This window comes from Chiloscyllium punctatum, chromosome 9, assembly GCF_047496795.1.
Source record: "Chiloscyllium punctatum isolate Juve2018m chromosome 9, sChiPun1.3, whole genome shotgun sequence".
In the NCBI taxonomy this organism is placed as follows: Eukaryota; Metazoa; Chordata; class Chondrichthyes; order Orectolobiformes; family Hemiscylliidae; genus Chiloscyllium; species Chiloscyllium punctatum.
Window position 1 is genome coordinate 29,317,886 of NC_092747.1, and position 15,028 is coordinate 29,332,913.

General features: G+C 36.3%; 1 protein-coding gene across 3 annotated transcripts in view; it reads left to right on the top strand.

The window, feature by feature from the left end:
- tpte (transmembrane phosphatase with tensin homology) overlaps positions 1-15,028 on the top strand; it is a 60,837-nt gene that overhangs the window by 14,694 nt on the left and 31,115 nt on the right. For all 3 annotated transcript variants that reach the window (XM_072577144.1, XM_072577143.1, XM_072577145.1), the window contains 6 exons: positions 2,185-2,232; positions 6,638-6,799; positions 8,838-8,957; positions 11,134-11,233; positions 13,155-13,218; positions 13,579-13,643. In XM_072577144.1, the coding sequence (XP_072433245.1) occupies positions 2,185-2,232; positions 6,638-6,799; positions 8,838-8,957; positions 11,134-11,233; positions 13,155-13,218; positions 13,579-13,643 (559 nt within the window). The remainder of the gene's footprint in view (positions 1-2,184; positions 2,233-6,637; positions 6,800-8,837; positions 8,958-11,133; positions 11,234-13,154; positions 13,219-13,578; positions 13,644-15,028) is intronic.

Genomic DNA, 15,028 nt, shown 5'->3' on the forward strand with positions numbered 1-15,028 from the left:
TAGCTCCACTAATCAGTTAAATCATAGTTGATCTGGTTTATGGTCTTGGCTGCACTTTCCTATTTGTACCCAGTAACCCACGACTCCCTTGTTTGATCAAAGGTCTAATTAATTTGGCCTTGAATAAACTCAAAGATCCAACCTCTCCTGCTTGCTGGGGAAGAGAATTCCACACACAATGACTCTTCAAAAGAAAATATTTATCATCTTCTCCCTTTTAAACGGAAGCCTGTATTCTGAGGTTGTTTTGTAATTCTAGTCTCTCCTCTGGATGTCCCCCTACAAACATAGATACATAGACATACCCTCTCTCTATATATATCCGGGTTCTTCAAGATTTTGTATGTTTCAATAAGATTACACCTCATTCTTCAATGGATGGAGGTCTAAACTGTTCAACTTATGATGGATGAGTCCACCATTCCTGGAGTAATGAACATCTTAAGTCTTTGGCCCCAGTACTTTGTAGTTGGAACCAACTTTTTAAGCAATGTGTTTAAAGTTGGAATTGAAAAATTCAGGCTTTTAACCCATTAAAAATGAATTCATTTTATTCACCATGAAGTGATACAGAATTTAACATAGGAGATTTCTACAGCAAATAGGCTGCTAAATGATTTTTTATAAGATCCATTCAGATTTTGCTTGCTTATACCATCAAATGACCAAGAGAGCCATTTTTATTAGCTTTTAGAGCACCTTCCCTTCATTTTAATGAATGAGTCTACTTTTGAAAGACTTGGATGCTTAGAATGTGTTTTCGGTCCTCAATGCTATAATGGGTGCTCTAAAATGGAGTAGTCTTTCTCAACAGATTATTGTTTGGAGTTTGCTTTTATTATGTAAACAGAATTAGAATATTTTTAAACAAGTATTGAGCTACCTCAATCTCTTAAACCTTAATATCCCCAAACAAAATATTACCTCGTCACAATTTGTTGTCATGTAGCAGGACATTTTGTATATGTAGAGCTGGTTTTTATATAAATGGCATTTCTCTACTTATATTAGAGGTGGACACCTGCAGTTATACTTAAGAAATGCTGTTTTGCATGGTCTTAGTCTTTTTGTAGTGGTATTTTTGGAGTTAATGACTTTGGTATTAGGCAATTTTCCATCCACTTGACTTTTCCAATAGCATAATAAAAGTTTGTAATATCAACACTTACCGTCCAACCCATAAACCACCCTCCGTGTTTTAAGCGTTCAAAAGCCCTGACCTGTTTTAGTTTTCAGAAATGAATGTGAATGGAAGTTACAAACTATATGGAGATCAGCTAAAATGTTGTGTATCACCAATTACTGTAAAGAAACCACTTTTTTTTTGTAAAAGAAAAAGGTTTCTTGACCACTGGCTCCTGTTAAAAATTTGTATTCCCCACCTCCTTTCCCTCCTGCCCCAGTCTTTATTTACAATGGATCTTGGGAAAAGCATGTCTGCACATCTGTGACGTTTTTGTTATAAAGCTTAATTTTTAAAACAATCCTTTCCTTGTATAACAAGATTAAGTTCTGATTCCCTGATGGATGATTAGTAAAAGTTGACATTTTTTGTTTCCATAATTTTATAGTTAAAGCCAAAGATTTGCATATAACCTGTAGTTACAAATGTGTGGGCCCGTTACCAAATGAGTAAAGGTGTGTTAGGACCCACCAGCTCATCTGAAAACCTGCTTCTACTTTTTTTTTGCAACTAACAGTGAACTTTAGTTCCACCATCCAAGCTGATCAGGTTTAACTTTTTTAAAATCAGTGACCACTAATGCACGTGACAGGAATGCATTCTTCCCATTTGTAAAATATTGATTTTTAAAAAGGCTTAAACTAGTGATTTACCATGTGCATATGGTGTACCATTATTCAGGTGCTTGGAACCTGAATTTATTAGAAGGAATTGGAGTGCCAAAAAGCTTTGATAAGCATATTGATTTAATGCAGTGTGATTCACATTTCTAACACTGAAAGACTGGGTACAGCATTTTTTAAAATAAAACTTGAAATGCATACAGATAGTTTATCCCCTGCAATGGCAGTATTCATCTGTGCAGTTTCGTATTTTGAATGAGTACAAGTTTCTATTTTTAAAAATGCCAAGTGCAGGTGATGGGTTGCAAAATAGTAATACTGGAACTCAAATGTACATTAAGTATTTGATTCATTTATTTGTATTTTTTTTTGTTGCAGTCAGATCAAGAAAATAATTGCACCATATGTCATGTCCTTCTGGTTTCGGTAAGTAGGCAAGTTATTTTAATCATGTAGTTTTGAATCCAAGAATACCTGGTTTGCTTTCTTTAAAATCTTCTTATTTAAAATGAAACTCGCTTCCTCTAGGGATGTGAAGCAGTGTGAATTTATATAGTTGGTGTGCCTTCTATGTTTTCTAATCAATCACTTTAGAGATGTTATGACCCACCTCCTGGAGCAGGTGGGACATGAATCAAAGGTAGGGACACTGTCACTGCACCATGAGCTCCTCTGACCTTTCTATAGAAATGATTGACAATTAAATCATTAATTTTCTTAGCATGTAATTTTTTTGTATTAAACATTATTCTATTTCGTCCTGTGGTTTCATGTTACTGGACTGTAAATATCTGGAAATGTGGGTTCAAATTGCACCATGGGATTTTATTCAAATAAAATTTTTAAATCTGGAATTATGAACTGGGGACAGAAGCAGACCACTGGGCTTCTCCAGCTTGTTCCACCATTCAATAAAAATCATAGTTGATCTGTTTTGAATTCCAGATGTCTATCTAATAATGATCTTGAATCCCCACATAGTAATGTTGCCTTTGCCTTGAATAAATTGGGAGTGTAGTGGTTAAAATGAGAAACCGCTCAAAACGTTGCTAACTTTTGTCACAATTATTTTCCAAGGTACAAAGAAGAGACGTTGCATTGGCTCACACTTGATTGTCCAGTCTTTTGTCAAGTCTTTTATCAAGTTGGTTTCATTTCTTTTCATACAGTTCAGCAACTTGAATTCATATGATGGCTTTTACTGTAACGTTGCTTCAGCAGGGGTCTGAAGCATGTTCAGAAAATGTAATTGAGATTGATCCACTGATTATTTTTTTGTGTGGTGTTTTGAATTACAATGGCATCAAGCACTTCAGCATTGCAATCTGTAGCTGTAGATAGTGGTGATAGAGGCAACTTACTTTCTATCAACGGCTATCCAGCTGTTACCTCCTGCCATTTTAACTGGAAGGATTTCGGGTTGAACCTTAACCTGCTTGGCCACCAAATGAGTTGCTGCCAGGTCCTGAAGAGGAACTTGAACTTAGGTTCAGGCAGGAATGCTACCACTGTGCCTTCCTATAGCTATTAGCAGTGAACAAGAGGTTGCCTTTAAGAAATTTATTTAATGGAGGAGAGGTAGGTGAAGTTTGAGAAAGTTGCTGTACTTTTGGCCTTAGCAGCTGAGGCCCTTTTCAATAGAGTGATGTGAATCTGTGTGTAACACACCTGAATTAGAGAAGCAAAGGGATTTATAGGGTGGGGTGAGTGTAGAACAGAACTATACCTTGAAGAAATGACTGAAAAATGGTAAAGGGCAAGGCCATGGAATTGGGCCAAGAGGGTGAACATTTTAAAATCAAATAATCCTGGATCTGATCTAGGAGCATAGGACTGGATGAATGGATGGACGACACTTTGCAAAAGTTAAGGCACAGATATAAGCAGCTGAATTTTAGATTAACTTCAAATACTGCACTAATGCCAGTTACAAGTTCGCTGATGACTCTGCCATGGTTGGCCGAATCGGAGATGGCAATGAAACAGACTACAGATGGGAGGTGGAAGACCTGAAAAAATGGTGCACTGAGAACAACCTAGTGCTCAATGCTGGCAAAACCAAGGAACTCATTATTGACTTTCGGTGGGATATTACTTATGCCCCTCACGCATTAACAACAGAGGTGGAATGAGTGGAGTGTCAAGCTCCTGGGAGTGGTCATCTACAACAAGCGTTCTTGGACTCCTCATGTGGATGCATTAGTTACAAAGGCCCAACAACGTCGTCTCTTCCTCAGGCAGCTGACCAATGTATATCAGTGTGCCATATAGAGCATTCTGTCTGGAAATATCACTACCTGGTATGGCAACTGTGCCATTCAAGATCAGAGACCGTTATAGAGAGTGGTGAACTCGGCCCAGGTAATCACAAAGGCCAATCTCCCATCTACCAGGCCCACTGTCAAGGAAAGGCTGCCAGCATTCTCAAAGATCCATCCTACCCTGGCAATGTTTTTCTACAACCTCTACCATCGGGGAGAAGGTACAAAAGCCTGAATACATGTACTAGCTGGTTTCGAAACAGTTTCTATTCTAATATTGTTAGAATACTGAATGGACACTCAAACTCTTAGCATTCGCCTGTACCTGTGTTTTTGTTTTTGCTGCTGTTTTCCTATTATTTACTTATCTATGCTATTTAACTATGATCTGCCTGTATTGTTTGCAAGACAAAGCTTTTCACTGTGCCTCGGTACATGTGACCAATTCAATTCAATTCAGCTCTGGCTCCGGCTTGCAGAAGATTTGGAATAATATAACAATGGTGTGGATGAGCATTTTGTCAGGGCAGAGATGGAGCTGGATGATATTATGGAGTGAAAGTGGCTGCATCTTTAAGAAAATGCTCTAACTGATGTTAGGAGTGGTGGAGGAAAGAAGGGTTTTATTAAACTTGGCCCTATAGAACTTGATTTTTTTTTTCAGTGTGCAATTTGTAGGTGGATACAATGTCTTCCCCCATCACACACATTCAAACTTTACAAGTTAATTCACTTGGGTTGTTTATTTTTTCCTTTCTTCTTTGGCAATACATGGTGATGAACCTGGCTTGAAATTAAGCCACCACTTTGGGGTGAGGTTGGAAGAGATGGTAGGGTGGAGCTTTTTTAAAAAGTGCAGTATTATCATACTTAACTAACTTTATAGTAAAATTAACAACATCTACTGTTGGAGATAAAGTTTACTTAAATTTTATGTAATTAGTTTCTTGTAAAGAAAAGCACTAAAGTGATCCCAAATCAAATATGTTGTTTGGGCTGTTTTGTTTAAAATTAGAATTAAGTGCCACTTTTATGAAGCTAATCTTCTTGCTTTGGAAACTTAATTGAAATGTTAAGTTTCAACATTTCAATTGCACATGCATTGCACATGTTTTAATGGCCTTTTAATAGTAGTTCTGCAAATATAAACCATTATGATTGCTTACTAGGTGGATCTCTTTCTTTCCCTATTAAACCTTGTATGGTATTTCAGGTATTTTCCATTTGGGCCTTAGATTATGACCATGTGAAGAGGAGTGAATCTGCTTCCCTATTTTTAACCTTGGTTGGCCACAACAAAGACTTGTTCCTTTTTACACAAATAGTTGAAAATAGATGGCCATTAATTCAATGGGAATGGGATAAACCTTGAGGCATAAAAGTTTTAACCAGAGACCAAGGTTGCTTAATTTGTTTTGTTCCTGGCAGTAGTGAATGTTATCCTTTTGGATTCTTGGTGTTCTAATTCTTTAATCATCTTGGGCACTTCTTGAGTGGTAAGAGAGCTTACTCCTGTTCATTAGTCAAGTCTACCTTCTCTGTTTTGCAAGAATCAGCTTCCTGAAAAACAACTAGGTTGTATATTTTTCCATATTTTGAGTTCCTAGTTTCCAAGCTTGATTAATTGTAGGTAATGTTTTTTCCAATTTGTCGAAATTTATGATGCAGGCCTAAATCACAAATAAGAGATGAGGGTTGTTTTAGGCATGACATTTTGGATAACGCTATTTATTCCACTCTGTGTTTTCATGAAGCTAAGTCAACCTATGGTCAGCTGACTGGACTAATTTTTTTTATTTCAGAAAGCAAAAGAATCCCTGATTAAAAATGGACATTGTATTTCCTGGGACTATCAGATGTTGAAATTTAATATTTTATCTCTAATGACAATTAATCTCTGACTTTGACTTTGATTTCAGAGAAGTTGTGTGGATTGGAATGGAATAATACAAGAAATATTGTCTCTAGTTGCATCTGTTTTTATCATTTAAACTCTAGCTGTAATAGGATGCCAACCTGCTATTTAAGTCTGCTATATTTCCAGCCGTGTTTATAGCAGGTTTTTTGAACAGAAGTGGGAACAAAAATGATTTCTTCCCCACCTCCTGATGGGGATTAGACTCCCCTGCTAACCTGGAGGGGTACAGTCACCATGTCAAGCATGCATATGTGCGTGTAGAAAGTTTGAAAATAGACCTTATTTCCTCCAAAATGAAGAGGAATGGGGTAAATCATTTTTCAGTCCTTAAGATGTCCTTGCAGTATTAATGTTTTAGCCTGAGATCAAGGAGATTTTAATTTTATTTTCACTAATTTCCCATTCTGTTCAGCATATATGGACATGTGCAGAAAATGGTATTGCAACACCAGGGTAATCTTATCATTTATGTTTAATAAAATTGTAGGAGTTGAAGCACAGACAGAGGCCTTTGTGCCTTCAGATAACATTTGCTCTCCATCTTGAACTACCTATTTCATTCCCATTTTCCCTCTGGTGATCTGCTCAATAGAACTCCAAGTGTTGATGGTAAGACATTTGGAACCTGACCATTTCTTTCTTCTGATTGCAGGATTTTTGGTATCGTACTTATAATTGTTGATGTTGTTCTTGTAATTGTGGACTTGTCAACGGCGAATAAAAGTAAACCTTTTAGGCATGGAATCGTAGGAGTATCATTGGCTATATCCTTCTTCTTCGCTATTGATGTCCTCCTTAGAATCTTTGTTGAAGGGTAAGTGTTTTTAGGATAATGTGGGCATTATAATAGATTACTTTGTCTAAATTTAGACAAAGTAATCTCCATTCAGTCTAAACGTTGTGACTGAGGGCAAAGAAATGTGTAACTACTAGAAATAAATCCTGCTGCCCATGGCTAAAATCCATTTCCAAAAGAATAGCATGTCTAATTCTCTTCTGATGTAGCTACTAAAACGTTATCAAATCTAGGTTTTGCCACATTGCTAAATTGTTGCAAATAACATGATTGACCTCTTAAAGAAAGTCATTGTATGAAGTTGGTGCATAATTCGCTGTGAATTTGTTTATTTTCAGTGACTATGTACCTGAATGTGAAAGCCAATTTGCCTTAAGCGCTGAATAAAACTTGAAAATCAAAACTGCAAATGCTGGAAACCTGAAACAAAAACCTGATTCCAGTTCTGACGAAGGGTCACTGGACCTGAAATGTTGAATTGTTTTTTTTTTCCCCCCTGCCATAAATGCTGTCCAAAACTAAACTATATGGTCCAATAACCAAAACTCCTTTGCACTTGTTCGAAGTCAACTTTCACAGCTGACTTCCGGTATTCAGTTTTTCTTTTTATTGATTTTTTTTTTTTTTTTAAATTGACTTTCTTTCAAGAAAGCTGCAAGCACATCCAGCAGGATATTCATTCTTTTTCTTTCACATTCCATTGTTTGAAGTAATTTGGACTACAAGCTTCCTTTCATTGTTAGCTGACTTGGAGTCTGCATTGTTTTTCACTAAAAGCAGGAAATACTAGGTCTGGCAGCATCTGACAAGAGTGAGATGGAATTAATGTTTTGGTCTATTAACCTTTCTTTAGAACTGAGATGTTGAGATTCCGTCAAGAGTGATTGATTGAAATGCCTAAAGGAATGATGGTGCAATGCAAAAGGGAGAAAATACAAATATGAAGAGATCCAGAGGAAGTGAAAATGGCTATATTGGATTACTTAATTCTTTTTTTCCCCCCAAAGTGGATGCCAAGAGGGCTAGTTGTGATCTGACTTTGCATTCAATTTAGATGACCATCTTCCTCACTGTGTTGAACTCTGGGGCAATGTAGAAGGCCAGAATGAGTATGATGGACAAACTAGACACAAGTGACCAGATAGTAGAGTCCTGCTGGACAGACCTGTTCACCAAAGCACTTTCTCTCTCTAGCATTCTAATCTGCCTAGATTATGGAGAGGAGCTGGCAGATGCAATTTATTGATAAACTTTGAAGCTGCAATTATTGTGGTATGTAGGGAAAATTGGTATTGTTCTTGTGATATAATTATGACTAAAATCTGGCCTGTGTTGGGTGGGATAATTTTAAATATACTTTTATCTGTTCATTTGCTACCACTTAACCCCGAATATAATAGTGGTAATGTCACCGGACTATTTAAACCAGAGCTCCAGTTTAACATTTGGGGACAAGGGCTTGAATCCAATCATGTCCACATGGTGTAATTTAAATCCAATAAACATCTGGAATTAAAGCAAGCCTCATGACGACATAACCATGACTTGATTTGCTAAATTTGTACGGTTCAATCTTTCCACTTTTTTAGGAAACAATATCTGTCAAACTTACCTAGTCTAACCTGTGTCACTCAACTATCAAATGTGGTTGACTCTTCACTGTCCTCCTGGGGAATTGGGGATGGGCTATAAATGCTGGCCTTGCCAGTGATGCTCACATCCCATCAACCAGAAGGAAAAACATCTCATTCCTTGACTTTTTTTTTGCCTGACTTTGTTTGTTTTGGTTTGTTTGTTTCTGTCTGTCGATATGGAATACCATTTTTCCTCCAACTAACCTGTCGAAAAATACCAATGTTCTCAAAACTACATTTTCTACATTTTGAAGTAAAAATAAGTAACAAATTGAACTGACATGCCTTCAGACTGATTTGGAAAGAACTAGCAATGGAAGAAAGGAATTAGTGTATACATTGCATAAACTGCAATGAAAATTACTCTAGTTGTGAACTTAACTTACAATTTTGACACAGCTACATATTTGATCTGTCTCCAGGTTCCGTGTGTATTTTCGTTCGAAGCTTAACATTTTGGATGCAGTTATTGTGGTTGTTACCCAGGTTATTACAATGGTATATGCCTTTTCTGATTTGAGTGGAGCAACTCTCATTCCCAGGTAGTTATATACATTTAAAACTCAGTAGCTACTTTCTAATATAGATTCAACTGAGCTAAAATGTTGTAGCACTCTTTAGAGTGCATTTTGATCAGCATTTTAGTGGGTTTTAAACATCTCTAAGCTAAGCTAGAGAAAACATTTTGATCTAAATGGAAGTTGGTTGGAGTAAATTTGAAATTAAATCCACTGAATCCCCCAGAGATATTTTAGCATCTGGTTGAGTGGCATTTTTTTGAGACTGATATCTGTATTTATTAAATTTTGCCACTTGAAATATTATTTATTCAAAGTGGATAGTTGAACATGGGAACACAGGTAATATGAGCAGGAGTAGTCAATTCTATCCGACCGTTCAATAAGATCATGGCTGATCTGCCCCAGGCCTCCACTTTCCTTTTCATGTCAACTCCTCAACCCTCAAACTCCTCTCTTTCAAAAGTTGTAAATTTTCAGACAAATGATTGAAAAATAAGTGACTTTCTCTGCCTTTTTTTATATTTATGAAGAGTTTTTTTTTAAAAAAACTGAAGATGCATCAAGTAGACAAAGGGCAGCCATTTTTTTTTGACTGCAGCAAGTCCCATCAATGACCTGATCTTGTATTATTTGGCGAAGATTTTGGCATAGATGGTATCTGGAATCTGTTTAAAAATCTGACATAAACCCTATGTGCAGACAAGATTAGACTTTATGGTTTAGTGAATCAAATTTTATGGCAGCACTATATTAACCTTCAGTGTTTCATACCAGAGTACCAGCTTAGTTAGGATTACAATCTAGAGTGTAATGAACTCTTAGCATTCGGAGGTAAGTGTTATGGACTACCAATTGCTTTTTAAAGTAAGGGAAACTGGTGACTGACCTCATTACATGGACGTTGGCAAAGCCTTAGTTGATGACCACAATGATCAAATGTTTCTGAAGCAGTTTAATAGCAAAAGAATTGTTCCTGAATTTATCTGGGGTGAAATCAGAGCACTGGCCTGCTGCTATGTGGAGTTGTGTAATAATAGAATTTTTCCTGCCCAGAGCTATTGATTTCCACCCCTCTTAACCAACCACCCCCATCCCCAGTTCAATTTAGGCAGTCAGTTCTCTAAATTGGGGGCAGTATTTCTGTTGGTTTTCTTGAACATCAATTTTTCAGGATTATCATATTGAGTTATGTCCCATAGTCCCTGGTATGATTTCTTTAAATAGCTGTATGTTGGTTATCTTCTGACCCTTTTTCAGTGGGGTGTGTAGTTGTATAGACTAGCAGCAGACCATTTTGACCTGTCTGGTCCATACTGGTTTTTAAGTTCAAAGCTTACTGTCTTCTGATCTTATCAACACATCCCTCTATCTTTTGCTTGCCTTTAAATCTGAATCCCTTTTGAATACTATTTGATCCAACTACTCTTACATAATAGAGAATTTCACATTCTAAATCTTAGTGAAGATTGTTCCTCCTGAAATCCCTTTACAAATGGCTTTATTATTTTTCAATGCTATCACTTCAAACCTGTCAGACTACCCCTCAGTATCTTTTTTAAGGATAATTCTGTCCTGGTCAATCTTTTGGTATGACATCTTTAAATCTTGTAAATATTAATTTTTATTTGTTTTGTAATTTACCAAGTCTCTCTTCTTTCTTTGTAATCTGGAGATTAGAATAGTTAACATTATTCCCAGTGTGGTCCATATGAGTTTCTGTAGAAAGTTAGTGTTTACCTCTACTCTCCTGTTCAGTCTTTTGAATTGAATCCCAGAGGTTGTTTGCCTTTTTTTAATGGCCTTATTAATCAACATCGCTATTTTTAGTGATTTATGTATCTTTCTCCCAGATTCTTCTGCTCCTCTACCCCATTCAGGCACTTATTTTCCAAGGAGTATTGATATTGCTATGTAATTCGGCGATCCCAGCTGAGAACATGGTATTTGATGATTTGACCAATTTCAAGGAACTTAGTCACTTAAATGTATCTATGCAAGGTATTTGAAATCCTTAAATTGTATAGTATAAAAATTTTGGATGATGTTTAGTGATCTTGCTTTAAATTTTGTTTGTTTGTAGCAAAGGACACCAGATTTTTTTTTTCTCTCTGCTGATGTTTCAGATACTCTTCTTGCAGAAGGGAAGTTTGGATTTCTAAAGGATGGATATTCCCACTAATAAAATTTGTTCCTTCAGGGTGGTTACTGTTTTCCGAGTGCTTCGAGTTGTCATCTTGGTTAGAATTTTCAGGCTTGCCTCACAGAAAAAACATCTCGAAAAGGCCACCAGACGAATGGTGAGTTTTGTTTTGTCATTCAAATGCCACCTTTTTACAGCAGGAGGCTCATGGGACAGTGTTCCTAAACCTCTGTTGATAGGTAGCCCATCTGTGTAAACTCCAGAAATGTAGCTCAAATACTCAATTTACACATTTCTTGATAAATCCATAGAATGGCTTAAAGCACAAAGACGATGAATCTGACATTGCACATTAGGATCTACAAGTTGTGATCATCACTCTGCTAACATGAAACCATTTACTGAAGACTCAAGTGTTCATAAAATAAATTTAAAACTGAAAATGTTTAAATGAATATCAATGTTACAGGACAAAGTGAAGTTTACTGTTTTTTAAAAAATGGCATTTGAAACCGAGCAAAATTATAGGTTGCCATCTTTTGAGTCACAAAATTTTGTGGAGATGGGAACTGAACCGGAGAGTATTGGAATAACCAACTACAAGTGACATGGGCGTGAAAAGTATTTCAGTGTATGCAGACCAGTTTTGTTTGGTTTTTTTTGTTATTACTCTTCTAGTCCCTACAGAGAAGGTTCATATACCTGACTCCTGGAATAAAGGGTTTAAATTTGAGATTTGATCTTTTCCAGAACACCGTGGAGACTAGGCCATTGAATATATTCAAAACAGTTGGATTTTGATCACGAGTTGTGGATTGTAGGAACAGACAGGAACATGGAGTTGATCAGCATGTTCTGTCCTTGTCACAATATTTGGCAGTTCAATGTTTGCTTTCCTCCCTGGATTTGTTTGGGAAGATAGTTCTCCAATTGGTCTAGATAACTAAGAACATAAATTCCATGCTTCAGAGCATAAGCCTTTGAGATACCAATCTTTGGTCTGCTGTTCATACAACAAACTGCCTATTTGAGGATTTAGTTGTAATGCTTTAGCAGGTAGAAGGTTTGTGTAATGGTGACTATAAATTTGACTTCTCACCATAGTTTTGCCAGTTGAGATAAAATTTTGAGGATGTAATTCTGTGTTGCTGTGCGTTTCTCCCTCCTTGGTTGTATTTGATTTTTTTAAAAAAAATCAAATCCTTTTATTACTGCAGTGACTACACCAAGATTACTACATTGTCGAATTCTAGTTAGGTCATCCCATCAGTAGGCTGGTTTTAGTGAGGTTTTTGTTAAACTCACTATGAACTTCATATGACCTTTTTTTTTCTTTCTTCAATAGTATTTATACCAAAGAGTTCCTACTTATAAATTTGGAAACTGTCCCTTAACTGACCATAGGATGACATCATTTTCCTTTTAATTAAAATAAACTGATTTCTCTGTCTTAGTTGCCCAGGAAGTAACATGCAAAGGAATCTGGATCATGCTGTCCACAGTGCCTTTCTGCCTCGATATACTGAATGAAGTGGATGAATTAAACTTCTGGGGACACTGTGTATAATAAAGAATTGCAATCGACATAATCATTATGTTGGCACTTCAAGGAAATTTGGGGTCTTAAGGAAACATGGTGTCTGGCTGTAATGGGTGGGGTAAACAAAACCTCAAGATTGAGGAAGAACATGGGAACAAGGGAAGTGGTACACTTTCTTAACAAGTGAGGTTTGAGCCTGGCATGTACAGAATTACCTTGAATGAACGACTAAAGTGAATTCTGTATTGTGAAGGTCATCTTTGTTTTATGGATTAGTACAGAGATTTTCAGGTGGTAACTCCTTTTTTTTATTTGAGATATCGCTTTAATATCAGAGTGGACAAGTTTGGTGAACTAATATTTGCTATTGCAAGGCAAAAAATTCACTGGAAGTATTCGGCAAATCAGATAATTTCATGCTAATAACTATGACAATAGGCAAGTTAATGTCAGGTGTAGACCATAATGAGATAACATTGTAGTTTATTTGTACCATTTAATATATTAATGGAGGATTAACAAACCTTTTAATTTACAGGTATCTGAAAACAAAAGACGTTACCAAAAGGATGGATTTGACTTGGATCTCACTTACATTACTGGTTTGTAATTGCCCGTTTAGTAAATAGTTCCTTGAAAAGAGACTTTTTTTTTAGTTTTCCAATCTCTTGTAGTTAAACAAATAGTTAATGTTTTCATAGTTGTTTGTATTGGTTTGAAACCAGCTGTCACGTACAGAACAATACAGGAATTGATCTGCTTTCTCTTTAGGAGAAGCTTAGTTTTTCTGCAGTGACATGGCTGAAGTTAGTATTCATTTAAAGAATCTGTGCTAACTTCTCCCATATCCATGTCTTTGGAAGAATGTTAGTAATCTGGTGGACTATATTGTAGTGGTGACTTCTGAGGATTAATCATCTAAGGTTAAGTGCCTAATATTTGTCTTTTTATACTGTTTACAGACAGAGTCATTGCCATGTCATTCCCATCCTCTGGAAAGCAGTCGCTGTATAGAAATCCAATTGAGGTACAGTATGAACACCTTGATTCATTTAATGCAGTCAAATATATAATTTTACCAAGTAACCTTATAAATTGGGAGGTCTAACAAACTACATTTGCTTGCTTGGCACAGCAGTCTTATTTATCTTTCTATCCATTATTATGATTCTGACCATTTTGCTTATTGAATGTTCTATTTTGATTATGAAAGATTTTTTCAAAACGGGCACAGTTTCTGGTTTGGACTGTAATAAAATGTACAAGTTCTGAGAACCTGTTCAGGTACAAAAGCAAACGTGTGACTGAAGTTTAAGTAGCAGCTTGATGCATTCCCTGGATACCTTTTTTATTGTTGGTGCTGTCCAATAAATATTTGGAGTGATATTTGCACACTTTTTGATCCATATAAAGTGGCCACAGGAAGCTAAAACCAATGAGGTTGTATCTATTTCAATGGGATCAGGTACATAACTGCATTTTAACATGGCTAGAATACAGAACAACAGATGGCACACCTAACACTTTCTTCTGACAAAAGTGCTAGTGGATTATTTGGTAGTTTTATTCATATGAGATGAATTTAAATCACTTTTGAACCCAGTTGTCCCACCACAGACCTTTTTCATAATTGGTCATAATATTGACTGTACTGTTGATTTATAATTTGGATGAAATGGGGGAAAAAAAATTCCAAGCATGAAGCAGGTTTACTTTTTATTTGCTTGAGACAGTGTGGACTAACATGCATCTAAATTTGTGGGGATTTTTTTCTTTCTCCATTGCTGATGCTCCTACTCAAAAAAAAAAAAAAATTCAAAAATTTAAACTAAATCTTGAAGGTACTCAATTTGAAAAATTACTAACTTTGGGCACTGAAACTTTTCATTGAAAGGTTCTAACTATATATTTTTGATCCAATTCCTTTTTTGTCTTGCGTATATATAGCAAAAAAGACTCACTTTATTTTTTTTTCGTGTATCATACTGTTCCTTCTGATTTTGGTGCATAAAGTTATTAAAAGTGGAACGAGATGAAATCCATTTTGCAGGTTGACTCTATGGTTGCTATCACCCCAATGATGAATAAGTTTATACTAATCTGAGGTGCCATTTTTTGGTTTCTTCATATCAGGGATCAATTGGCTCAGTTGTCTGGACAGCTGGTTTGAAAGCCAAGGCAAAAGTGTAGGTTTGGCTCTTGTACCAGCTGAGGTCACTATGAATACCAGTGCCCTGAACCTTCCCCACACCTGAGGTGTGATAACCTTTATTAAACTTGAGTCAGTCTGTCTATTAGTGTGTGGGTGGGTGGTTGTCTCATGACAGCAACCTACCCCACGAGACAATGGCAACTTTCACTTTCTCACCTGTTTGTAATATCCTCCTGCTTTTGTGATTTTTATAAGCAGCT